The following is a 25,061-nucleotide window of genomic DNA, read 5'->3' as shown; positions in this document are numbered from 1 at the left end:
TTGTTTTCTCCTCCAGATTGTTTATCCCACTATATTATCTAGATAGACCTGCAGAGATAATAATATGCACAAAAAATCAAGACAGCAAAACAAAGCAACAAAGAAAAGAAAACAACTACAACAACAAACCAATGACAAAAAATGAAAAGCCTGTAAATAGTTTAAGGTCTGTTTGTTGACCTTTAGGATGTTTTCCCTTGGAGTCTGATGAAGTGCCATGCCCTGGCCCCAAAGACTATTTTTGGTATTTCCTCGGGACTTCCTTGTTCTGCTCCCCTTTCCGTTCTGTTGCACGCCCTTAATGTTTTGCCTCGTGGTGGTGGGGTCAGATCAGGCGCAGTTCCCACACTGTTTCCAGTAGAGCTATGGGTCAGTGAGGGATGTCATGTCTCATAGTGGGGCCGGCCTTATGGTCCTCTCTGTGCATTGCCTGCTCTGAGCAAGGATATTGTCCTCAAGGCTTGTTGGGCCAGGATGTGCTCCACTCTCTCTTCCTCCCCGTTCATTTGTTCCTGTGTACTTTGATCAGACACGCCCCTCTCCCTGAACTGTAGCTTCAGTGCTGTCCTCTGAAGTAACTTCTTCTGGGGCAGGTGGGAGGGGCTGCTGTCCAGTAGTTGGGATTGGGGCCAGCCCTTCAGACCTCTACTAGTTCTTTGCTTCATGCCGATATGTTACATTCACATCTTGGAGCACCAGGGGTTGAAGTCTGGTCCCTCTTTGCCTATGGAGATAGAAATAATACCTTCCCCTTGGGTGGGTTTTTCTTTTTTTTTCTTTTTTCTCCTTTTTAGTTGGCTACCATATGTATCCCTGGATTTGGTCTGGCCCCTGCCATACTACCTGGACCTCACCCCAGGAATGTTTGTATACAGTAGCTTTGTCCCTATGCCCTTTTGCATTTTTTAAGCTTACCACAATGGACTCATGTACTTGTCCTTTTAGGTGTGGCTTATTTCGCTTAGCATAATTTCCTCCAGTTCTTTCCAGGCGGTGATGTGCTTCATGCGTTCATCACTGGGTTTTTTTTTCCTCATCACTGTTTTTTAAGAATGCATAGTACCTCATTGTATGTATGCACCACAGTTTTTTAATCCACTCATGCATTACGGGACGTTTGGGTGGTTTCCAACTCCTTGCAATTGTGAACTGTGCCGCGATAAACATTGGAGCACAGATATCTGGCCATGGTTTGTTTATGCCCAATAGGGGGATTGCTAGGTCGTATGGTACCTCGATTTCCGTCTGTTTTAGATATCGCCAAATTGATTTCCATAGTGGCTGTACATACCTTCAAGTCCACCAGCAGTAGATAAGAGTTCCTGTCTCCCCACAGCCCCTCCAACACTTGTTGCTTTCTGATTTTTTTTAATTGGGCTATCTTTGAGAGTGTTAGGTAATATCTCATTATTGTTTTGATTTGCAATTCTCGTTTCTTTTCCCAATTTCTCTTATAGGTAATGATCAGGAACATTTTCTCATATGTTTATTGGCCATTTGGATTTCTGCCCTTGTTAAACTTTTGTTCAGGTATCTGCCTACCTCCTCAGTGGGCAATTTGTTTTTTTCTTTTTGGAAGCTAGCAGAGTATTGTAGATTTTAGTAATAAGGCCTTTGTCTGATGTGTCATTGCTAAAGATATTTTCCCAGTCTATGGGCTCTCATTATTCTCTTGGTGAATTCTTTCAATGAACACAGGTGTTTTATCTTCAGTATATCCTACTTGTCAATTTGTGACTCATCTGTATTTGTGTCCTTCCCTGTTTCTGATAGCCTGTCTATTCCCTGGGTCACAGTTCTCACGTTGGTCCCAGTTCCCACATTGATGGCCCTACTAGTTTGGGTTTTTACCTCGAGATCTGCCGTGAAGTCCTCGAGATTATTCTGGTGCATGGAGTGAGCAAGGGTCTTTCATTTTTCTGCAGGTAGATATCCATTTTTTCCAGCACTGCTTGCTGAAGAGGGCATCTGCTTCCCAACCGATGTTGTCTGTATGCTGAAGGTTTTACCTCTGGGTTTTTAGTTCTTTTCCATTGGTCTGCCGACGCAGTTTTTCAGGATAAGCCATTTTCTAAAGATCTGGTGACTCTTGCCCACTAAAACCTATGGACGCCGAGTCCATTCTGACTCTTAGTGACCCGATAGGACAGAGTAAAACATCTCCACAGGATTTATGGGTGTAGATGGCCTCATCATTCTCCTGAGGAATTGACTGGCGGGTTTCAGTGGCAGCCCAACATCTAACACACTACAACACTAGAAGGATCATTTGGAAAGCCACTGGAGACATGCCCTGCTTCTTGGAGAACATCCCAGGCAATGTACTTGGCTTCCCTGGAGAGGAAACTAGAGTCACCATTTAGAAGCTGCTTGCTTAACAAACTCTCCCAATCATTGAGTTAATTCCAACATGTAGTGACTAAAATTAAACTAAAATTAAAATTAAACTGCCCCTTCTGGTTTCCAAGACTGTCAGTCTTTACAGGGGTAGACAGCCTCCTCTTTCTCCCATGGTGTGGCTAGTGGGTTGGAACCGCTGACCTGGTAGATCGCAGCTCAATGCATAACCCACTACACCACCTGGTCTTCTCTGCTTGACAAAAGGAGACACGTGTGGACAACATCTGTACACTGACATAGTTTACAACTGTCCCACGCCTTCGGTATAGGAATCAAGATCCTTTTTTTGTTCGCTTGTAATAAACACATCACCCAGTAGGTCAGGTCAAAACCAGCACCAGGTAAAGGTGTGGGTGAGTTGTTATGTCAGAGACTGAAGAAAACAAAATAAGAGAAGGGTGTAAAATGTATGCGCCTGACATGAGAAAGGCCACGGAATATTCCAAGAGCCTCTCATTTATGAAACTTTTAATCCTCAAAGAGGTTTCCTTTGAGCTGCCCCTATGTGTTAGAACCGACTTCATGGCAGTGAGTTCGTTGGGATGGGGGTGGGGGACTGTTACAGTTTAGAAATGAGTGAACTGGTTGAAGTGTACCCACCCAGGGTGTTTTCAGATCATCCTGTAATGCTTAATAGTGTGGGGTTATTGGTTGTGGGGAGGAGGAGTATAAACTAAGGTGTCCAGACATCCCGCTTTTGGCGGGACAGTCCCCATTTTTAACAATTTTTCCCGCATCCCGCAGCGTTTTTAAAAAGTCCCGATTTTGGGGAAGAATGCACGACAAGCTAGGGTATATGGTTTTCGGCTGCCATGTGGCTATTTCGCCAGGATATGAGTTTTATCAATGGTGTCCCGCTTTTGTTCCGCTTTACCGATGTTAAAATCTGGTCACCTAAGTGTAAACTGAAACTGGCTCATGCCTACCCGCTGGTCCCAGAGCAGAGAAGACGTTCTGGTGACGTTTTTTATAACCACACTCCTAAGTATAATGTGGTGAAAATCCAAATCCAGAGATCCTGCCGCTCCAAGATTCAAATTCAGAAGGTGTGGGGTTGAGCTTAGAAAATTTCATTTTTTAGAAAATTCTCTAGATAATCATGGCGTGCTGCCCAATTTCAGAAGCTCTGCCCTGGATTCTCTGGATGGTTGTAAAGAAATGAGAGCCGGTTCCAGGCTGTAGTTCATCCCAGGACTGATCCCATACATTTTAAGTCATGCAACCTAGATACAAAATTCCCTCCTCACTGTATCAGTTGGCATGAGATACTCTCCTGCTTTGCTCTTCAAGGGTTGTCTGCTCTAAAAATAAGTTTTTTAGTCTGTGGATCCAGGAGACAAAGTATATTTATCCAGTTTGGATGAGGGCCAGAATCCCAAGAGACGTTAACATCAAAAGTCCTGTCGAAAATGGCAGTCATCACACACAGTTGCATTCTTGAGAATGGGATCTATGTGTTGTCTGTCACCAAGGACGGGCTTATGGCATTATTTCCCACACTCTTCTTCACTTTTGGTCCCTAGCGGCGTTTTCTCGGCTAAGATTGGTTTACCATTTCTCTTGGAACACCCATGTTTTAAGGGATGGAACTGGACGGTGGTTTTAGTTTTTGTTTGAAGCTTGGCAATTTGGGGAGAAATATGTACGAATTATTTCAAAGAGGTTTATTTCTTTTTATGGTGCAAAGTAGCGCTTGTTGAAGCTTTTTCCTGCTCTGGGCTTTCAAACGAAGGCTTAAAGGCCATTAGTCCATAATGTGAATTAACCCCATTTGATATTTTCCCCTGCTCTTTAAAATGGTAAAAGACCGTTATTCACTTTGGTGGCGTGTTTACTGCATATTCACTGTAACTACTGAACATTTTTAAAATCTCATTTTTATGTGAATTTGGTATGATTGTTATTGTAACTGCTCCAGTATGTACACAGATGGCATAATGGATCCCAAGGAGGTTTTAGAGGCACCGAGTAGCTGTTTATGAAGTAAAGCTCCCTCCTCGGGATGGCAGCACATAATGGCCCCATTTGCCTTTGCCTCATCCCATGCCGGCTTGGCCTGAGTAGGGAGAAGTGAACAGTTTGAGGGAGAATTGAGTTCATTCAAATCTTTAACCATTTGTCTAAATTAAGTCCATTTAAAAATACAGGAGCCCGAAAAAGGTCTATTTTTTTCAGCTGAACTTCATTTTAATTTTTTTGTTCTTTTGTTTGATCAGCCAAGTTTGGGTTTCTTTTCTTTCCTTTTTTTCTTTCTAAAAATCTATTCCTCTGATTGAGGTACTGTCTTTGTATAAAGATGGCCAACGCTCCCTGCCCTGGAAGAGCTTAGTGTCTGGCAGGGAAAGGCAGAGTGTGCAGCAACCAAGTGTGGTGTGGCATGCGGGCTGTAGCGCCAGCTGGCCCAATTGTTTGGAAGCAAAGAAGGTAACCACTAATGCCTTTTCACCTTACTGTTCTGTCTTTTTTCCGAGAAAGGGGCTTTCCTTTCTCTTTCTGTTCTCTATCGCATCCTTTCCTCGCTCTTTCAAGATGCATACCTCTTATTCTCTGTCACCTACATGAAGTTGGATGAGCCTCCCAGTAAATTTTTCTATAAACCTCTTTCTATGTGTTTTGCTTGTATCTGCCAGAATTGGAATACTGGGATTTAGGCCTCTGGGTGATGCAAATAGTGAACAGCCTAAGCGGCTATCGAGAAGATTGGAGGTTCATGTCCACCCAGAGGTACCGCAGAAGAAAGGTCGGGTGAGCTGCTTCTCAAAAAATCAGTCATTGAAAACCTTAAGTATCTAATCCTAGATAAACACACAAAGGAACTACAGACAGAAACAAGTGTTCATGGCAGCACGATTTACAGTAGCCAAAAGATGGGGACAACCTAAATGTTAGTCAGCTAATGAATGATTGGAGAAGCAAAATGTGGCAGGTGCCAACAATGGAATATTACTCAGCCCTAAAGAGAAATCACCTGAGGCATGTGACAATGTGGCTGAGCCTTGGAAACCTTCCACTGAATCAGGGGAAAAAATACTGTAGGATCTCAGTTGTACAAAATCAGCCAATACAAAGGGACTTCAGAAAGTTCATGGAAAAACAGAAGGAAAAGATAATGATATGAAGGTGTGGGCGTGGAATGATGAGTAGTCTGAAATATAATCACTTCACCGAATCCACAATAACAAAAGTTCATTCTTTAAAAAGGATGAGATTTTCCCGCAAGCCTTTCGTAAAACCCGTCATAGATCGCAATGGAAGTTTTTCAGTGGTAACAGGAGTGGGAGAGAGGAGGAGTTACTATTCAGAGGTTCTATTAATGGTGGTGGAAGAATTCGGAATAGGACAGTGCTGATGGTTGCACAACATGAATGTCACTGAATTAGACATACAACCATGGATTGGAATTTTTTTGTTATGTGTATTTTCACCCCAATAGAAAAAGGTAATTGCTGGGGGAACTTAGGGAGCCTAGTTCTCCAACACACGTGGGACCACTATGAGTTGAAGTCGACTGGAGGGCAACTGGTTTCCAGTTGAAGAAAGGCCTCATTAAAGCTAGAGCACAGAGGTTCGCTGAAAGATGGTTGTGTAACGTTGGCCTTAGGGAAAACATCTTCCATAAATATGCTTCGGCATATTTGGGAATTTGGAGATTTCTGAGGGTCTCAAGACCGGTCCCTTTTCAGCGCGAAGGCTCTCGGCCACATTTCCTGAATTGCTAAAGCGAAAGCAGGAGAGTTTCATCATTGCTAGAAGTACTGAAATAAAAGTAGCAACAAGCCCCTGGAACCCTCTCTATGCCAATTGGCTTTCTTAGAATTTTCTCTGTTACATCCTCACCAGATGGTGAGAAGCAAACCATGTCAGAGATCACTGGTCTGGTCCATTTGTTCCTAAACCACAATTTTGAACCCAAAGGTTATCATTCCACTGAAAAATTCTTGTCAAGTTTAGGAGATGGGCCTTTCCTCTGTTTGTCATTACTAAGAACAAATAGCACACACACAGCACCACTACCACCCCACCCCACCCCTAGATACTTCTCCCAAGTCCAGCGTCATCACTTATGCACTTTAATCACTCTTCTGAAAATGGTATTGTTATCATTGGATAAAACTTTTTTCGAGAGGAAAACACAGGTTTTACCATAGGTAATGTAAAGTCCCCTCTGCCTTTTTCTGCCCTCCTTTGAAGTGAGAAAGGTGATCTGAGCTTTGGTTTGAATTTGAGTTTTACTGTCCCTTGGATTCATTTAAGAAATGTTTGTGGTAGAAAACCCTGAAGTGGCAGTTCAGAACACAGTCTTCAAATAATTGAGCAATTAGGAAGAAAATGGCATACTTAAAACGAGCCCAGTTTTTGGCTTATGGCATTTTTTTTTCCAGTTACTGAAAGTAATCCCTCTATCTGCAGCTTGTATGTTACCTGGGAGCTTGTTGGAAATGCAAAATATTGGGAGTAGGGACACCAAGAGGGTAGGGGGAAGAAGGGGGTGAAACTTTAACACACACACACACACACACACACACACACAAAGTAAGATAGATGAGCAACAGAAATGTGGGCAAAGGGAGACAGCGGATGGTGTAAGATATGAACATAATTTATAATTCATCAGGTGTCCACGAGGTTAGGGAAGGTGGGGGTGGGGGGGACGACGAGTTGATACCAAGGGCTCAAGCAGAAAGAAAATGTTTTGAAAAACCATGGCAACATATGTACAAATGTGTTTGATATAATTGATGTATGGATTGTTATAAGAGTTGTAAGAGCCCCCAATCAAATGATTTATTAATTTTTAAAAAAGAGAGAAATGCAAAGTATCAGGCCTACTGAATAGGCCTCTGCATTTTAACCAGATCCCCAGGCACTGTTCTAGCTGTGACTGAACCACTGTCTTTAAGAGACTCTCCCCTCTTAACAACTAAAGCTTGCTTCTAATTTCCTTTATTGATGACTTGATTTTTGTTGTTGTTGTTGTTGTTGTTGTTTGTTGTTGTTAGGTGCCCTTGAGCCCCTTCCAATTCCCAGGGACCCTACAATGAAACCCTGCCTAGCCCTGCATCGTCCTCCCAATGGTGGTTCTGTTTGAGCCCCTTGTTGGAACCACTCTTCTCAGAACATCTCATTGAAGGCCTTCCTCTTTCTTGTAGGGTCATCTTTTTAGTAAAACTCGAAAATGATCATTCTGCAGGTAGCAGACTGCAGAAGATCTGCGCATGTTTGAGGTATAATTGGCATATGACAAACCCAGTCTTTTGAAATGTATTCTGTAATTCGTTCCCGCCCCTCCACACCAAATTTTTTTTTAATGGAGAGTTTTTCTCCTTCCACTTTCTTGTTTAAAAAACAGTATGATCGGCATATAATTCACATATCATACAAATCAGTAGTTCAATCATATTAAGACGCATTGTACGATCACCACAATCCAGTTTAGAACATTTTCTTCTGTCTTGTACTCATTGTTGTAAGCTCCTGTCACCTCGTCTTTTTGAGTAGCAGGTACAGCTTCAAACCAAAGGAACTGGTTTGAAGCCCTGCTAGCAGGAGCGAGGGCAAAGCAAAATAGGAGTTGCAGAATGGTTTTCTGCCTCGGGGTGGAGTTTTCTACCCACTTCATCCAAGGACCCCTCCTTATGTGGCGACTAGTTGGCTTCCTCCCACCCCCACATTTTGAGCCTCATTACAGCATTGATCCATCACGATTGTAAAAATTCCAAGACACTGAAGTATAACTTTGTAAAAATTAGAACAGGACTCCCTTATATTTTGCTACTAAAAAGATTTTACTTCGAAATTTACTTTTAATATGGTTGATGGCTTTTCGGTGCTGTTGTTCTGATGCCTATCAAACCAAAGTCTCACTGCCATCGAATTGATGCCCACTCGGAGCGGCCCTATAGGACAGAGTAGAAATGCCCCTGTGGATTTCCGAGACTGTCACTGTTAACAGGGATAGAAAGCCCCTTCTTTCTCGTGACATCATGGGCATTTTCAAATGGCAGGGTGAGAGCCCCTTCACACTGCCTTCTTTGTCTCTGTGAATACTGCGAGGGGTGTGTGTGTGTGGTTGTGTGTTGTTTTGTTTTGTTGCTAATGATGACTTTACCATGTGACCAAAGGGAAAGGATATTTTCTAGGACACCATCACCGTAGTTGCTTTGTTCTTAAGTAGAGAGGTCTAGTCTCTGTCTTTCCCATCATCTTCTTAAAGTCTATGAAAGGTTCCATAGATTAGCGTTACAAACTTTTGGACTCTGGTAGCGTGCCTTTTCTTTCAGCCCATTTCTGTAAATCCCCACTCCATTTTCTCACTTTTACATGTAAATGGGCTTGCAGGCATGCCCTGGTGGCAGATGTGTGAGTAGTTTTATACAGCCCCTTCCTGTTACTTCTTGTCAGTGGACAGGCTTCTGTTTTTTCTTTTGTCGTGATAAACACAGCAACACAAACAAGGGCATTGTCGTTGCCATACCTACTTGCTAATGCTGTGGTTGATGGTCTTCATTTGCAAATCCATGTCATTTTTTGAGTGGTCAGAGTAGGGGAAAGCTGATAAGTGTTTTTTTGTGTGCTACTGCAGCCCCCACCCTCACCCCATGCACTGGTTTAAAAGATGTTTCTATCATCAGTGAGGTACAAATATTAAACCATTGTCAAGCGCTTAAACCATAATGTGAGCTAATCACTTTGTTATTTTGAGGGAAAGTATTTTTAAACAGCTGAGCAAGTGAATTTACTTTTCAAAGGTATTGTGCTTACACAGTAGATGGTTTTATTTCCATGATGTTTTTTACTACATAATTATACATCTTAATTATGTAATTACTATCATAATTATTATGTAATTGCATGTACTTCCACTAATTACAAAATCAGGAAGTGTAATTATCTAGTAAAAACTTTATGAAATTTCATGCACTAAAAATTACTTAAAAGGCTATCCCAGTGGTCTAGTGGAAGGCTTTCCTTGGTTGGTCTTCTTAGCCATGACTTGACTTTAGAATGTGGGCCTGTGGCCAGGACAAGAAGGATCATTACAAACCGAGAGCAGTGTCACACTGAGAATTTCGGTGGAGGTAGGGTGGTCTTTGTCCCTTACAAGTTATAGTCAGGAATGTCAAAACTTCTTTGTGATCATAAAGTTGTGGTAAGGAGAATAGCTTATGTTTGAGGTAAATATGACCCAACTGTCAATGGGGGGAAAACAGAATTGGTTAATAGACTTGACAAGACACTTGTGTTACACAACCACCAGGCCTTGACTACTTCTGTAATCTCAGTGGCCTGTGTAGCAATTCTCGACCTTTAAAAGCAATTGTTATATTCACAATTCTCTTTCTTCACTTTAGAGAGCTCCTTTCCCCCCCATCTCCCAAGTTTTTCACCTTCGACAGGGTGCAGTCTGGTTCAAGGACTTACACAGTAGATGGTTTTATTTCCTGTGTAAAGGACTCTCTATGTTAAAGGACGACATTTTCCTTTTCCTGTTTGTGTTTACATTTGTGAAGCTAAAAACAAACATAGCAAAAGAGCGTATTTTATTTCTTCTACTTGATGTCAAAAGCAGCTTTTGAGACATAAACATCCACGCACAAACATGTAACATCAGACCCTAAATAAAGACAGAAGGTTTAATTCAATAAAGCTATGATGCTTTTACCATTCAAAACGACATACAAATTGCACAGTGAAACAATAGTCATGACAGCAAATTAGATATGACATCTAAATTACACTACAAAGAGAAATCCCAGAACCATTTTTGGTCTACATGGTAGCAATCTGTTTTAGCCCAGGTTTAAAACCCAGTCTAGAGACAACAGTTCTAGTGTCTACGTAGGGTAATGTTGCAGGCATCTAATTGGAGATTGGTTGAATTAGTTGCAGATGAATTAAGAGGAAAGGGTTGGTAATACTCATAACAGAGAAGAGAGTCACTCTTTGAAGTATCGTGGTAGAATGTTCCGTAAGCTTCAGGCGTATTAACTTAACGATACTTGTGGACCAGCTAGATAATCTGTTCTAACACTAAATAAAGCACTTGGGGTTAGATTACTTATGCCACATTTTCTTTACCCCCCCCCCAAATTAGCACTTTTCACTAAAAATACAGCTACCACTTCAAACATCATAACCATGACTTCTTTCTCAAAAGGCAAATCTTTCTAAAGAAATTATCTGTGGTTTTGTCAATTATATTGCCTTTGTGACTGTTTTGGTACCACCTAAAATTGCCAATGAATGTGACTGTGAAATTTAAGAAATAAAAATTTAAAATCAATGAACACTCTGGGAAAACTAGCTGCCTTTGCTTTGAGCAGAGTAGAGAAGGATTATACTTATGCAGAATTTGTGTTTGGGCTTTAACCAAGTTCACTGACTCCAGTGTTTTTCTGTAGCCGTTGGGGGCTGTTTTTAAACTTTGCACACAGGAAAACCTGGGAGAGGTGGAACACAGCGGGGCTACTGCCTTTTCCTGGTGCACCCAAGTTTTTTCTGGGTGCAGTTTAGTTCTGTCACTGTTGCTGCCACTCTCTTTTACTGGAAGATATTTTCCTTTTCGGACAGGGTTCTGCCTTACATAGGCTTCTGCTTTCTCAGGTATTCACTGTACCTTTCTTTCCTCCTGGGACTCTTCTCCTTTCCTTAGCCAAGAATGCAATGTCTTAATCATTTCATGTTTGCCCTCACTCAGGAATCACAATTCTTAGGGTTTCAGAAAAGCCCTCTCCTCACATTGCATCCTTTTAATCTGTAGCTTTGGCCTTGGTGGCTGTTATTTTGTTCATTCTCAAGCCGTTGCATATGACCAAGTGGCCTTTAATAGTGAAACATTAAAGTCACTTTGCTCAGTCCTTGATCTCCTTTGGATTTAATTGTTCAGTGTGTATGTGTGTGTGTTGTTTTGTTGTTATGCTTCTCCTAGAAGTTGGTTTATGTTTTCATGGTCTCCAGTCCTGTAAGTCTCTGATAATTATTCTCAGGGAATCAGCCCTAACTTTGCAGTCTAATGATAGCCTTGGGATGGCTCCAGTTACAGAGTGGCCCAAGCCACAGATTTGATGTTGACTTTTACAATATTAGTCGGTGCCCACTGCTGCTGCACTGTCGTGTCCACCCTCATGGACAAAGAAACCTCACCAGAAGTTGGATGGCAGTGCTTGGAGTAGTTCTTTTTTTTAAAACATTTTATTAGGGGCTCATACAACTTGTTATCGCAATCCATACACACATCAATTGTGTAAAGCGCATTTGTACATCATTCTCAAAACATTTTCTCGCCACTTAAACCACCAACATTAGGTCCTCATTTTTCCCCTCCTGTGGTTGTCAGGAATGTATTCAGATCCGCCTGCATCTTTTACCTTGCAGCCCATAGGACGGTAACTGGATGGAATTAGTGGCCTGTCAGTGACTTAAATTGAATTAACATTAGTTGCATTCTCCCTGTGTAAAGGTCCTGGGAAACCTTTCTCTCTCTTGGTCTTGCTCTGGCTAGTGTGCCAAGGACACAATTCTGAGACTTGGCTCTTGATCTAGCACTAGGTCATTTTCTGACCATTTGCCCAGTTGTTCGCCTACTTTTGATAGCACCTTATTTTTTACAGGGAAGGTTCACATCTGTTGTCTTTGGCTTTTCTCAATCATTCCTATCGTGTAGGGCTTAGTTGGTATTTTCTGGGTGAGAGAGCAACCTGGAAGAAACTAAATGATCCCCCCAAGGTCATAAAGCAAGGCCATTCTTTCTGCTGTGCCCCAGCTGCCCACTTTTTAATGGAGCAGGAAAGCTCCAACTGAAGGAAAAGAGCTAGGCAACAAGGAGGTAGTGGAAAGTACTGCAGGGTCCCTGCCTGTCCTTCAGGGGAAGTTTTCCTGGGGGACCCAAAACCCGATCCAGACCTTGAAGACTGCATTAAGTTTTCACAGGCCCAGGTGCAGCCAGGTTTCCTTTGAGCCCAAATTGTGTCTTCCTCTGTTATTAGTTAAGGGTGATGATTACTTATTGTTGTTAGATGCTGATGAGCTTTCGGTAAGTCAAAGGACCTCATTGAGCAATTGCATTGATTTTAAAGCAGGCCTGAATGGGAAGGTTGGCTTAAAAGCTCTTATTAAGGGCCAGGCCTAAGTGACATTTGAAACCCAGGACTGGAAGCCGAGGTCATCCCCTCTCCCTTCTCTACTGTAACTGGTGGTGATACTTTGAAAGAAGTTGATTGTATCCCGCGGGATACATCTGTCAAAAGTGGATCCGAATGTTTTCCTATCTTAAATAATTTAACTCTGAATATAATAATGTAAGTATTTTGACATGAAAATGCTACATACTGTGAGATATCCACTTATCTTAAAACAGGCATTTTAACTTTAAAAGAAAGAAGTATGATAAGGCAAAACAAAACAGAAATTAAAAAGGATGAATGACAGGCTGAATTGTTTTATTTAGAAGATCAAAATGAAGTCCTCTTAGTACTGTGGCCGCAGGTTAGGGAAAGATCTTTTTTAAAGAATGAATTTTGTTGTCTTGTTGTTGTTATTTTTGTCTTGTTTCATTTTTAACTAATGCAGGGAGATTTAAACCTCTGTAGGACCTTATTGCAGAGTAAATGTTTACTGCTAAACTAATTCCTAGGTTTTATTTGTATCTTACATATTATAAAAATGTAAGGAAATACTGAAACCCCCATAAAAACCAGGATAGAAGAGTGTGTGAACCTCGGTCTGTCTCTTGGAAATGATTCAGCAGCGTGCACTCTGGTCCGTGGTACGAAAGGCTTGAGCAAACGTGCCACTGTAAATGTATTAGTATGCTACAAAGAAATTGTCGAAATAATTAAGACTAAACTACACTTGTCAAAATAAATGAATGAAATACATTTTTGAATCATCTTTCTTCACTTACTGCTCATTTGCATAATTCAGTAACTTACACCAGAGTCTTTCAGTCATTGGCGTGAATTAGCAAGGTTCTGCTCGTCTGGGTTGTACTTGGGTAGGAATTAAGGCTCCCTTGTCATTAGCTATGCCAGGCATGGACTAAAGGGAGCTACCAAAGGGCACGACAGAATCTAAAGAGACAAGACAGGGAAGCTAAAGACAAGAGACAATCAAACACAACCAACAAACTCAAGCTGATAGACCACAGGGAATTCTGAATGGAGCCTCTTAATTAATTTTGAGAATAAGAAATCAGTAGTAGGAGAGAAATCTCAACAAGATTAGCTGACTAAGCCTACTTTAAGAAACTATCTCTATAGGGCATGGTGTGCCAGGTTAACCACTCCTGTTTGTCAGTCTGTATACAGCTTAACAAACAGCCCGGCAAAGCTTTTCATGGGTATATAGTGGGCTTCCATTGAGGTTTTCACTCTTTGAAGGAGTTTATTTGTACCAATGAGATCTGTTGATGCAAATTGCTTTTCCTGCATGTGAGGGGGTCTTTCCTTTCACAGCCGACTTGCTCATCTCTTTTATGAGGGTTTTGTTATTTTCATACCGCTCCCAAAGGAGTGATGGGAACCCCCCACCCCCCAATCAAACTTAACATCCCTTCAGAGCTGTGAAACTTTTGTGTGCTGATCTTTGGAAACAAAACAAGCTGTTGGCAGCAGTCTTCCACCCTGAATGAGGGAACTTTTCCCCCCCTCCTCTTTGAACCCGAAATATCATTTCTTTCGCCCTGCCTCTCTCATTGCAGCTGGGTGTCACTGTAGCATGCTAGAGCATATGGGAAACTTTTAGAGCATTGTCCTGAAAAATGTTCTTTTTTTTGGTGGGGGGGCGGGGGGTTTGACTCCACCATGGTGCTAGGTCATAGGATCTAGAAGAACAGAAAAAGGGACCCATGTAAGGCTTAGCTATGGAACCCTAAGAGGCACTGGTGGCTTAGTGGTTCCGCATTGGGCTACTAACCACATTGTCAGCAGTTTTAAACCACCAGCTCCTCCAAGGCAGAAAGATGAGGCTTTCTACTTGCGTAAACCATTTCAGTCTCCGAAACCCACATGGGGCAGTTCTACTCTGGCCGCCTATAGGGTCATTCTGAGGCAGCGCCAACTCGGTGTCAGTGAGTTTGGGTTTTATGGAACCTAGCTCCTGGTTCCATGACTGATGTGGAGGGAACTCTAGTCTGCAGAGCAGCTGGATGGGTTCAAACTGCCAATCTTTCTAGTTAACAGCATGTAACTAATGTCCATTGACTCTATGACTTCTGAGGATAGCACCTTATCCATATCTTTTGAGTATTTACCATATTGTTTTATAGTTACTATATTTGAACTGGCTTCTGCAGCTTCTCACTAACCATGTTTTGTAGCCCATGTTTTTGCTAATGCCTAGTTGAGCCCTGGTGCCATGGCAGGCCACATATTGAGGTGCTAACCACAAAGTCAGTGGTTCAAGCCTACCAGGTGCTCACCAGGAGAAAGATGAGGCTGTGTGCTTTTGTGAAGTTTTGCAGCCTTGGAGACCCAAAGGGGCAGTTCTGCTCTGTCCTAAAGGGTTCACCATGAGTAAGTTTGTGGTTGAGTTTGCTCCAATTCATGGCGATCTCACATATGAGAGAATTGTATTTTGATCTGTTCTGTACCATGTCCTTGATATGTTTGTAGCCACTGTTGTGAATATTCTGTCAATCCATCTCATTCAGAGTTTCCCTCATTTTTGTCGACCTTCCACTTTACTAATAGATGCCTTTTCTAGGGATTGGTCTTTCCGAGTGACATGTCCACAGTGAGCAAGACAAAGTCTCACCACCTTCGCTTTTAAGGAACAGTCTCATAGTATTTGTTGTAAGACTAGTGTGTTCAATCTGCCAATCCGTGCTATTGCCAATGTTCTCTAGCATTGCAATTCCAGTGCATCAGTTCTCCTTTCTTCATTCTCAGTGTCCAGCTTTTGCATCCATACGAAGCAATTGTTGCTCATTGCCTTTTTACTGAATGCTTCCAGTAAGAGAAAGGTTTGGTCCCTCCTCAAGGAGCTTCAAATCTCTCTTGATGACAGATTCTCTGTGTTTCTGTGTACTGAAACATTTTATAGAAGTTTCATTCTCAGTTAGCAGTAATAGTGGAAGAGGGTGGAATACCCCCAAATCACTCCCCGTTTGTTGGGCTATCTACCCATGCTGTGTTCCACTAGTACTAACCCGTCGGTAATAATGGTTCTTTGTGCAGCCAGTCAGCTAATCCAATTTCCCAAATCATGTATCTTTTAGCAGAATGCTGCTTAACAGCTCCGATGTAGCTTTTCCACTATTTTAAATGACAGGCACCCCAGATGCCACCCTTTGCGCCACTAGTTCTCTGATCCTGCAGCTCGGGCAGCTGTATAACTTTAAGACTCTGCTAGTGTTTCTGACGCACCACCCCCACCCCCCAGTGTTGAGAATCCCTGAGTTAGTGAAACTCTTGGAACGTTCATACTGCTTCTTGTCAAATATGCATTAAGTTTGACTTTGCCACAGAAGGGGAGATGGATGGTATCAAGATAACAATTTAGATAGAAAATGAAGTCAAATACATAATTGAGTTCCACGCTAAGGCAAGCCGTTATGAGGCTACGGGAGCTAACGCAGACTCAGAGGAAAAAGTTCAGGGAAAAAAAATAGATGAGGGAAAATGTCAGCAGGAAGCAACAGTTTGCTGATAATGAACATGTCAACAAAATGGGCCCTAAAGCCATTGCTCTTTTAGCTATTCACTTACATCCTGAAAGTTTTTTAAAAAGAGTGCCATGGAGGGGGTGGGTAATCCTTTAAGGAGACTGGGTGGGTACCTGAGAGGCTGAAGCCAGGCTGGCATTTAATCACCTCCCTATCCCGGATTTATGGGACCCTTTCCCCTCCTGTTCTCTTCTTCCCTCAGGGCCCAGCTGGCTGGCTCTTGAGTGGAGCAGCCTTCAGAAGTTTCATATTGTGGCCTGTTATACACTGGGTCTGGGATAAGAGGCTTTAACAGGATCTCCAAGCAAGACAAATAGCTTGACTAGCTCCTCTTACCAGCTTGGGGATTCTGGAGCTAGAAACACAAATTTATATCACCCCGACTTGCCTCGAAAGATCAGGACAGCACTTCCCTGGTTCCCACAGCCTAGACCCCTCACCGACCCCCAAGTAGGCCTTAGACTCCACACTGGCTCCATTGTTAGGCTCATATGGCTGCCCCTGCCTGCATCACTAACTTCAACCCAATTGCTACCTGTTGGTATTCTGTTCATTCATTAAAGCATCCCAGCTTGAAGTGGCCTCTTTTGCCCTCTGAACACTGTCACTTTTTAAGGACTGTCCTCCTTGCATTATAATTTTTTTGAATAAGGACCGTACTTTGAGATATTGTTGTATGGCAACTTTCACATGGTAGGAGCTTAATAAATGATAAGTGAAATTAAACTTTTCTTGAGTACTTTCTGGAACTTTCTTCCTCCATTCTCATTTTTCTCTTTATTTCCATCTTACTCTCCAATCAAATCATGAGGTTTTTTTCCCCATCCGTGCATCCAAACATGCAGTAAACATTTAGCTCATGCCATCTTCTCTCCCCACATGGACTTACTTTCCCACCCTAACTTACCTGGCTACTGATAATATCTACCATAGTTGGGCTGTGATATCATGTAGCTCTAAGAGATTAGCAATTCTATCCTAGAATTTTCCTTGTTTAAACTTTTAGGCCACATAAATTGAACTGATGCCCTGCTGTGTTCGTGAGAGAAATAGAAACTTTCAGAGTTTCCTTCCAATAAGGAAAATGACCTGCCCAGGTTCACTTCTAGTCTTCTAGAACCCATATACATAGAAGAACAGTTAACCATCTTGTCTATGGGTTTTTCTTGTGATTCACAGTTTTAAGCTCTTTACTGACCCTCACTATCAGAGCTTTTTCCAACATTCCAAATTTGTATTTTTGGTTTGTGCGTCTTGAAACATTTGGAGGCTACCTCTAGATAGCTCCAGAAAGGCCCTGCAGCCTGTCCCTTTCTCTCTTGCATAACCTTCAGCAAGATGCCCTGGTGGCACCATGGTCAAGCATACAGCTGCTAACTGAATAGTGGACAGTTCGAATCTGCCTTCTACTCTGCAGGAGAAAAATATGGCTGTCTGCTTCCATAAGGATATATGGAAGCCCCAGTTCCATTCTGTCCTATAGGGTGGGTCGCTATGAATCAGAACTGACTTGATGGCAACGGGTATCACCCGCAGTTGAGCAACATGCAGGCACACATACTGATGTCCATGGTGATTCTATTAATCGGCTGAGACAGGTTGAAAAAGAGTGAGCGCACGCAAACTTCACAGATACCTATGTCTCTTGCAGAGTATCACGGCACAATGCAATTGCAGGAGACGGAGCAGGCCTGGAAATCTATTCCTGGTTTGCCGCTGACTCACTGTGTGGCATGGGCAAACCATTATTACTCTCTGATTTAGTTGTCTTATTTGTGCAAAAAAAGGGGGGGGGTGGATAACGTGCTTAAAAAGCCCTCTGAAAGGCGGTCTATAAGTGAAACGTACTATTGTTGTTTTTATTATTATTATTAGTCTTATGGTATGATTTCGTTTTATCCCATGTAGGTCACAGATGTTTCCATTCTTCTCACTGAAGCCCTACAAATGCTTCCATCGCCTTCTGCCCTCCAGCCTTGATAACAGTTTAGCACATCTTTGTTTTAAGCCCAGTTAAAGTATATGTCCAAAATAGATCTCATTAAGAAAATACAATTACCAAATTAAATCTATCTTTACTACTTGCTATTGTTCCCCCCCCTCCTTAAAAAAGTGGTTACCAATGACGACTAAGTCAGACCTTTAATTACTGCCAATCTTCTCTCGAAAGTCACAGTGCTTATCTTGAGGCATTTGAACTGTAAGTGGTATTCAGCACACAGTGGGGTTGTAATGTGATTATGAAGTATGCCAGGTTAGTGATAAATAAGCATGATAAACCATATATTTGTATTAGAAATAATATTTGAATTATCAACTGAATAAAACAGCTGCAACTGCTGGCTCCTTGGGGTGGCATATGATAAAAATAAAAATGCATTTAAGTAGACTGGGAATAAAAAAAATTTGTGTACGCTTCCATTTACAGTACCGAAACCTTTTAAATGTAATGGGCTTTTGAGTGTACAGCCTTTAAATTACTGGAAGAATTCAAAGGTTTGGTTTGCTTCCTGGCATTAAGCTTTCCAAATTAGGACTTCCCCCCCCCCTCAACTCATTAGTCAGTAGAGACCTTTGACTTTTATATTTTATATCAAATATTATAGTTCTCTCAGATTTCCAGTCATTTTCCCATTGTAGTAGCAGTGAATAGAAAAGCATTTTCTTGAGTTAGAGTAAAACTTGGGCATAAAATCTTGTAAGAGTTAACCTCATTACTCCCTCTGCCCACTCTTCTGGGCGTTTAATCGAGAGAGAAGAGACATTTCGAACTTCCTAAATTTGGGCCATTTGTTTTCTTAAAGCATTTAAAGTCTACATGGGTTGTTTGTTTGTTTGTTTGAAGTCATGATATTTTAGTAGAGCCCTAGTGACCTGGTGAGTTACATATTGGGCTGCCTTTCTCAAGTTTAGCAGTTTGACCCGCCAGCTGCTCCATGGGAGAAAGATGAAGCTTTACTATTGCCATTAAAGATTTACAGCTTCAGAAACCCACTCTGTCCTCTCTGGTCTCTATGAGTTGGAATCAACTTAATTGCAATGAATTTGGTTTTCTTGGTTTTTATATTTTAGTAACCTTAAAAACAAGTTTTTCATGCTGGGAAGCAGTTCTTAATGTATTGTAAGTAACAATGTGAGCTTTCTTCCTGTCTCGCACGGAGTGCAACAAGGAATACACTTGCGGCTGTTATTTGGGCGAGTGCCCCATGGGGCCATAGAGAAGGGAGGACAGGAGCTGGAGGGTCTTAGAAACCAAAGACCATGCAGAGTGGCAGCTGCGGGCTGCATATGGCTCCTAAATGTGTTTTTTTTGTCTGAAGAATATTTCACATTTTAATTGGTTGCTAATATTTTTTAATGGAGATTTCCTATAAAAGGCTACATTTCGTGTTTTCTTTTTCAAATCAAAGGAACCTTGGTGGTGCCATGGGTTGTGTGTGTGTGTTGGGTTGCTGGCCACAGATGGCAGTTCAATCCTACTAACCACTCCACAGGAGAGTGTCTGCCCCACTGAAGATTGACATTCTGGAAACCCTAGGGAGCGGTTCTCCTCTGTCCTATAGGGTCGTTGTGAGTGGGAATCATCTCAATGGCAGTGGGTTTTTAAAAAATCAATATTTAGCTATGCTAGGTGGCTGATTGGCCACCATTGACTGGCACTAAAACACGTTTGACACAACATGGCTTCTACACTTTGCCGTAGTTCCTCTCCAGCCCACTTCGCTCCTGCATGTTATTCCTATGGCTACCATAGGCTAAAAGTATCTTGCTTTGGTCTGTTTCTTATTATTCCTTTGTTCTGTTTATTCCCATCTTTTTAAAAGGTCACTGTCTGCTAAAGAGTGGCTACCATTTTTATGGCCCTGTGTAGTTTTCAAAGCACATTTACTTTATCTACTCCTCAATTACAGTCACGCCTCACTTAACGTCCGTGATGCCTTCTGTGAGAATAAGTAGTTGTGTCATTTGAGCGCTGGGCAAGCACTTTACTATATGCAGGCAGTCCCCGGATTATGAGTGAGTTTCATTTAAGTTGAACTTGTTACATAAGTCAGAGCCAATGTCAGATAGTTAGATGTTTGTCTTAGTATATTATGTAACTCAGCCTATGCATAAAAACATTAAAGATATGCTTTTAGATTCTGACAATTTTACCATAATAATATAGTAGTAAGTAGTACTAGTAGTAATAATAATAACGAGCCTTGATGTGTCCGGCTGCTAACCTCAAGGTCAGCAGTTCTAAACCACCAGCTGCTCTGCACGAGCAAGACAGGCTTTCTATCCATATAGAGTTACAGCCTCAGACACAGACCTACCCGTCCTATAGAGTGTGAATGAACTCGATGGCAGTGCATGTTGAGTGTGGGGTATTTTTTTAATAGTAATAATAATAATAATATTTTGATGTGATCACAAAGTAATGCTCAAGTGTCATCATAAACTATTAACTACCAAAGACACTAGTGGTTAGTAGCAAGCTTCAACTCTTGCTCAATAACTATTTGATCACTATATTTACTTTCTTTAAACACCCCCTATCCCTCCACATATGCAGATGAGAAGATTTTATCATCATAAATAGTACTGGAACCGCTTAACCTTCTAGCACGCAGGCAACTCTGCAGTACTCCTTTTTAGAATACCACATGCTGTAATTCAAATGATCACATTAGCTATCCAAACGCACCATTTATTTTTAAATACTAGCATGTTTACCTGAATTTTTCCCCTTTGCATCTTCCCACCCCACTTCGCTGTTACATTGTCACAGTGATGACAGGTTTATTTATGTGCCTTAGTATCTTCACTTTCTGTTATTTTGAAACTATATTCCATGTCGCCATAATGGTGTTCCTGCTGATCATCTTAAAACACTGATTACTATGGAGTAGGTTTACATCTTTTCTTTTTCATGATGTCCTCTCGAATCTTGTCATTATTCAGAATTTGTGGTACTTAGTTACATACTTTCTAAACTCCTGCCTGGTGGTGTCATGGGTTATGTACTGGACTGTGACCTACAAAGTTGACTGTTCAAACCCACCAGTCACTCCAAGGGACAAAGATGAGACTTTCTGCTCCCTTAAATATTTATAGCCTCATAACCCACAAGGAGCAGTGCTACTCTGTCCACAGGGTCACTAGGAGTCAATTCTAACTCGATGGCAGTGAGCTTGGTTTGGTTTGCTTTTTGTAAATTCCTGTCTTAACATTTTGTTACTAGTCTTACTCTGGAGACTGAGACTGCCTCCTGAAACCCTCAAAAGATACTGAACATTTGAATCTGTAGAAATAGAAATGTCTTGCCCACAATGAAAACTTGTGTGAAGAGGACCCAAGTACAAGTCAGAGTTTACACTTGCATATGAAACTCATGCAGGAGTTAGTGGCTATCATTTATTTTGTAATAAATACTTTGGCACATATATTAGTTGGAAACCTAAAATTACTAACCATTTTTGACTTACCAAAAAATAGCAACTTTTTAATCTCCCCCACCCCCTCAAAAACAAAAAAAAAAACAAACACACTGCCATTGAGTTGATTCTGACTCATATTGACCCTGTCTGACACTGTAAATTTTTATGGGAGCAGGCAGCCTCATCTTTCTCTCATAGAAAGCCCCATGGACTTGAACCACCAACCTGGCAGTTAGCAGCCCAACGCCTAATCCACAGAGCCATCAGTACTCCTCAGCTACTTCACACGTGTGAAGTATTAAGTATTAAGAAGTGGTCCATCTTAATACAGGTTCAAACTAGTGTAGCATGTAAAACCTCTTCTACTTTTGCTATTTTCTCTTGTTTTGTTTTTCCCTCGCAATTAGTACTTTTTTCCTAACAATTTTCTCTTTGCTACCACCACTTTGCATTTCTCAGTTAACACCATTTCTTTTTCTTGTGCCCTTCCCTTCGTAACCTATTCCCTCAAATCTATTTAGCTTCAGAATTAGCACAAAGAAAGCAGGTTGCATGATGCAATCAGTACTTCAAGTGTTTGACCTGCTTTGAGATTTTCATTAGCCTAAAAGGTTGGTGTCATTGAATACATTTACTACCCAATAAATAAGCCACCCTAATTCTTTTCTTTTCAGTGGGGACACAGGCCATGCTATGTGATACCTTTGTTATGACATGGTTGGGCCGCAGCATCTCTGCAGAGTACACTGAACTACTAAGTCTCCTGGTGATGCAAATGGGTAGTGTACTCAGCTGTTAACCAGAAACTTTGGAGGAGTGAGGTCACACAAGGGTACTGAAAATGCTAGGGAGCCCAGTGCTACTCCGACACACGACACACACATGCTGTTGCAGGCACTTCAGCCTCAATGCAACAGCAGTTGACTTTTTTTCTTCTTCAGCAGTTGACTTTTTAACCCTTTGTTACCTTCACCTTTTGTCCAATGGAATGTAAATTAAGAAAGCTCTGCCGTTTTTTCCATAGTTTATTGCCTTTGGGCCTTTAATCTCCAAAAAAGAGGATTGTGTTACATTTTATGGTTAGATGTAATAAACACATCGGAATTGACCTTGGCTTGCTTGATAGGTACCCCTCCAACAAGTGTCCACCTGCTAGAAACACCCCCTAAGTTTTCCTGTGAGAATGATACAACCTGAAGTTCATGTGATTCTAAAGAACGCCACAGCTTTCTGTAGTGACCAAGATCGTGCAGCTTCTGTTCCCTGTTGGCCTGCAGCGGCGGGAGCCCACAAGACAGGTTGTGGCACTGGCGAAATTAGTAAATTGATTGTGGTCACACACGAATTCTTCCGACTTCCCACTAAACCACCGGTTCTCAACCTGTGGGTCACGACTCCTTTGGGGGTAGAATGACTCTTTCACAGGGGTTGCCTAAGACCATGAGAAAACACATTTCGGATGGTATTGGAAACAGACACCGCTCCTCTATCCCAGGCGGGTCCACCCACCTGCAGGTACGCCCACATACGGGTACCCAGTGTGAAGACTGTTACCCATGCTACACCATGCTTCAGGATGAAATTGCATTTATTTGTCATTAGAAATAAATATTTCACAATATATAATGGCATATGGTTTTGAGATTTATCACTATGCTTTAATGATGTTCAATTTGTCACAATGAAAATACATCCTGCATATCAAATGCTTACATGACGATTCATAACAGTAGCAAATTGACAGTTATGAAGTAGCAATGAAAATAACTTTATGGTTGAGGGGTGACCACAACATGTGGCACTGTATTAAAGGGTCAAGGCATTAGGAAAGGTGAGAACCACTGCACTCAACCGAGGGCAATAGAAAATCGCTGGAAGCACCCTGTTAATGCCAGAGAATGTCCGGGACGGGACAAGTTAGGCACCCAGTAGAATTCTAGTTCTCACAGGTTTCATTGGCTTCCTGACCAGTACTTCCAAGTACAGTTCCTTGTTGCTTTTAAAGCGTCAGAAGTGGTTTGGGGTTTCTTTTAGTACATTTGAAATATGTCATTGGCTGTTGTCCAAAACATTAAGTAGACTTTGTCCTTAAGTACGGTAGTTTTGGAACTTTTGAGTGTACAGCTTGAAGGGCTGGGTCAGGAGAGAATCGTGTTTGAATTTCGTTTTAATTCCAATTGTTTGGGGTTTTTTTCCCTTCCAAATATGCCCAGGTCTTGTAGTGATGCTTACAGAAAGGGGTGGGGGACTTAATCCCTGTAAAAATCTGGCAGTGTTGCGGGAGCCACATTTGGCTTTGCTGTGTTTTTGTGAACAACTGATCAAATTAGATTCGTCACTCTTGGCTTGTGGTGATTTGAAATTGAAATGGAATATATTAAAGCAGCCAACCACACTGATTACATTGCAAGCCTCATTTAATTTCATACATTCACACATTACAGTGAAAGGCGGCTTTTTTTAATGCATGATTGTGACTGTACCTTGAGCAACTCCAAAGGTCATCTGTAATGGGTGCATAATTTGTTAGTGTTAAATATCTGATTTATGGTAGGTGTGCCGATGCCTGATTTGTACTAGTAGTAAATACGATGAGCATCAAAAGTCACATCTGTAAGAAGTTGAGCCTGTCACAGTGGTGGTATTGTCGTATTCTTCATTGGCCAGTAGACCACAGTAAATCACAGAATAGCTGTCATCCTTAAATCGAGAAAGTGCGAGCCAGGGAGCCCCTGTAGCCCAGGGGTTAAATGAGCTATTCTTCTTAAGAGGGCGGACTGGCCCAGGTGAAGGTGAGAGGGGAGTATCACCAGCTACGCAAAGCACTTGCTCTCAGCTACTTGAGCCCTAGGCCCACAAAGGCTGAAAAGGATTCTCTGTCTCCTAAGAGCAGGCACATTTCTAGGTTTGCACTTTTTTTCTTCTTCTTCTTCGTACTTCTGCAGCAGTCTACTAACATTTGCTCTCTGCCTTTGTGCATCTGGCACTGCAGGGGACATCCCTGCCCTCCGAGATCAGAGCTGATTAAGCTGTCTCTACACGCAAGAAGAGGACCATCAGACTTAGCCATTAGTCCCACTGCGCAGTGCTGACGACTTAAGTACAACTTAAGCACGACTTACACACTGCCCGAAGCTCCAGCAGACTTGGGGGTGCAGCACGGGGCTGAGCTGGGCTGGTCAGGGGAGCGGATTTGTTCCAGAGCCTGACTGCAGCGTCAACTTGTAGTTGGCTGGTGGCAGGAAGAATTTGTTCATTTGCTTCGGATGTTGCTAGAAGTTCAGGGATGTGCTTTGGTTGTGTTATGTCAGCTTTGGTATCAACCCACTGTGTTATTTTTCTGTTTCCAAGAACAAAAGACACCTAAGCTCATCTTTTTTTCTTCCTGATCCAACAACATATTTTATTTAATTTATAACATATTAAGCCAACCTTTTCTTTCTTTTTTTTAAAAACATTTTATTAGGGGCTCATACAAATGTTATCGCAATCCATACACACATCAATTGTGTAAAGCGCATTTGTACATCATTCTCAAAACATTTTCTCTCCACTTAAACCCCTGACATTAGGTC

General features: G+C 41.8%; 1 protein-coding gene across 2 annotated transcripts in view; it reads left to right on the top strand.

Moving 5' to 3' along the window:
* POLA1 (DNA polymerase alpha 1, catalytic subunit) overlaps positions 1-25,061 on the top strand; it is a 333,656-nt gene that overhangs the window by 265,949 nt on the left and 42,646 nt on the right. The window contains exon 37 of one of the 2 annotated variants that reach the window (XM_045290756.1): positions 17,972-18,328. The exons of the other annotated variant lie outside the window; for it this stretch is intronic. Coding sequence (XP_045146691.1) covers positions 17,972-18,000 — 29 coding nt within the window. The 3' untranslated portion in view covers positions 18,001-18,328. Of the gene's footprint in view, positions 1-17,971; positions 18,329-25,061 lie in introns of those variants that run through there. 2 annotated transcript variants of the gene reach the window in all.

The sequence above is a fragment of the Echinops telfairi genome, unplaced genomic scaffold (assembly GCF_000313985.2).
Source record: "Echinops telfairi isolate 266 unplaced genomic scaffold, ASM31398v2 ScPeMD7_53;HRSCAF=182, whole genome shotgun sequence".
Classification (NCBI taxonomy): Eukaryota; Metazoa; Chordata; class Mammalia; order Afrosoricida; family Tenrecidae; genus Echinops; species Echinops telfairi.
The sequence above is the reverse complement of the archived record's forward strand: the minus strand, read 5'-3'. Positions and strand labels throughout refer to the sequence as shown.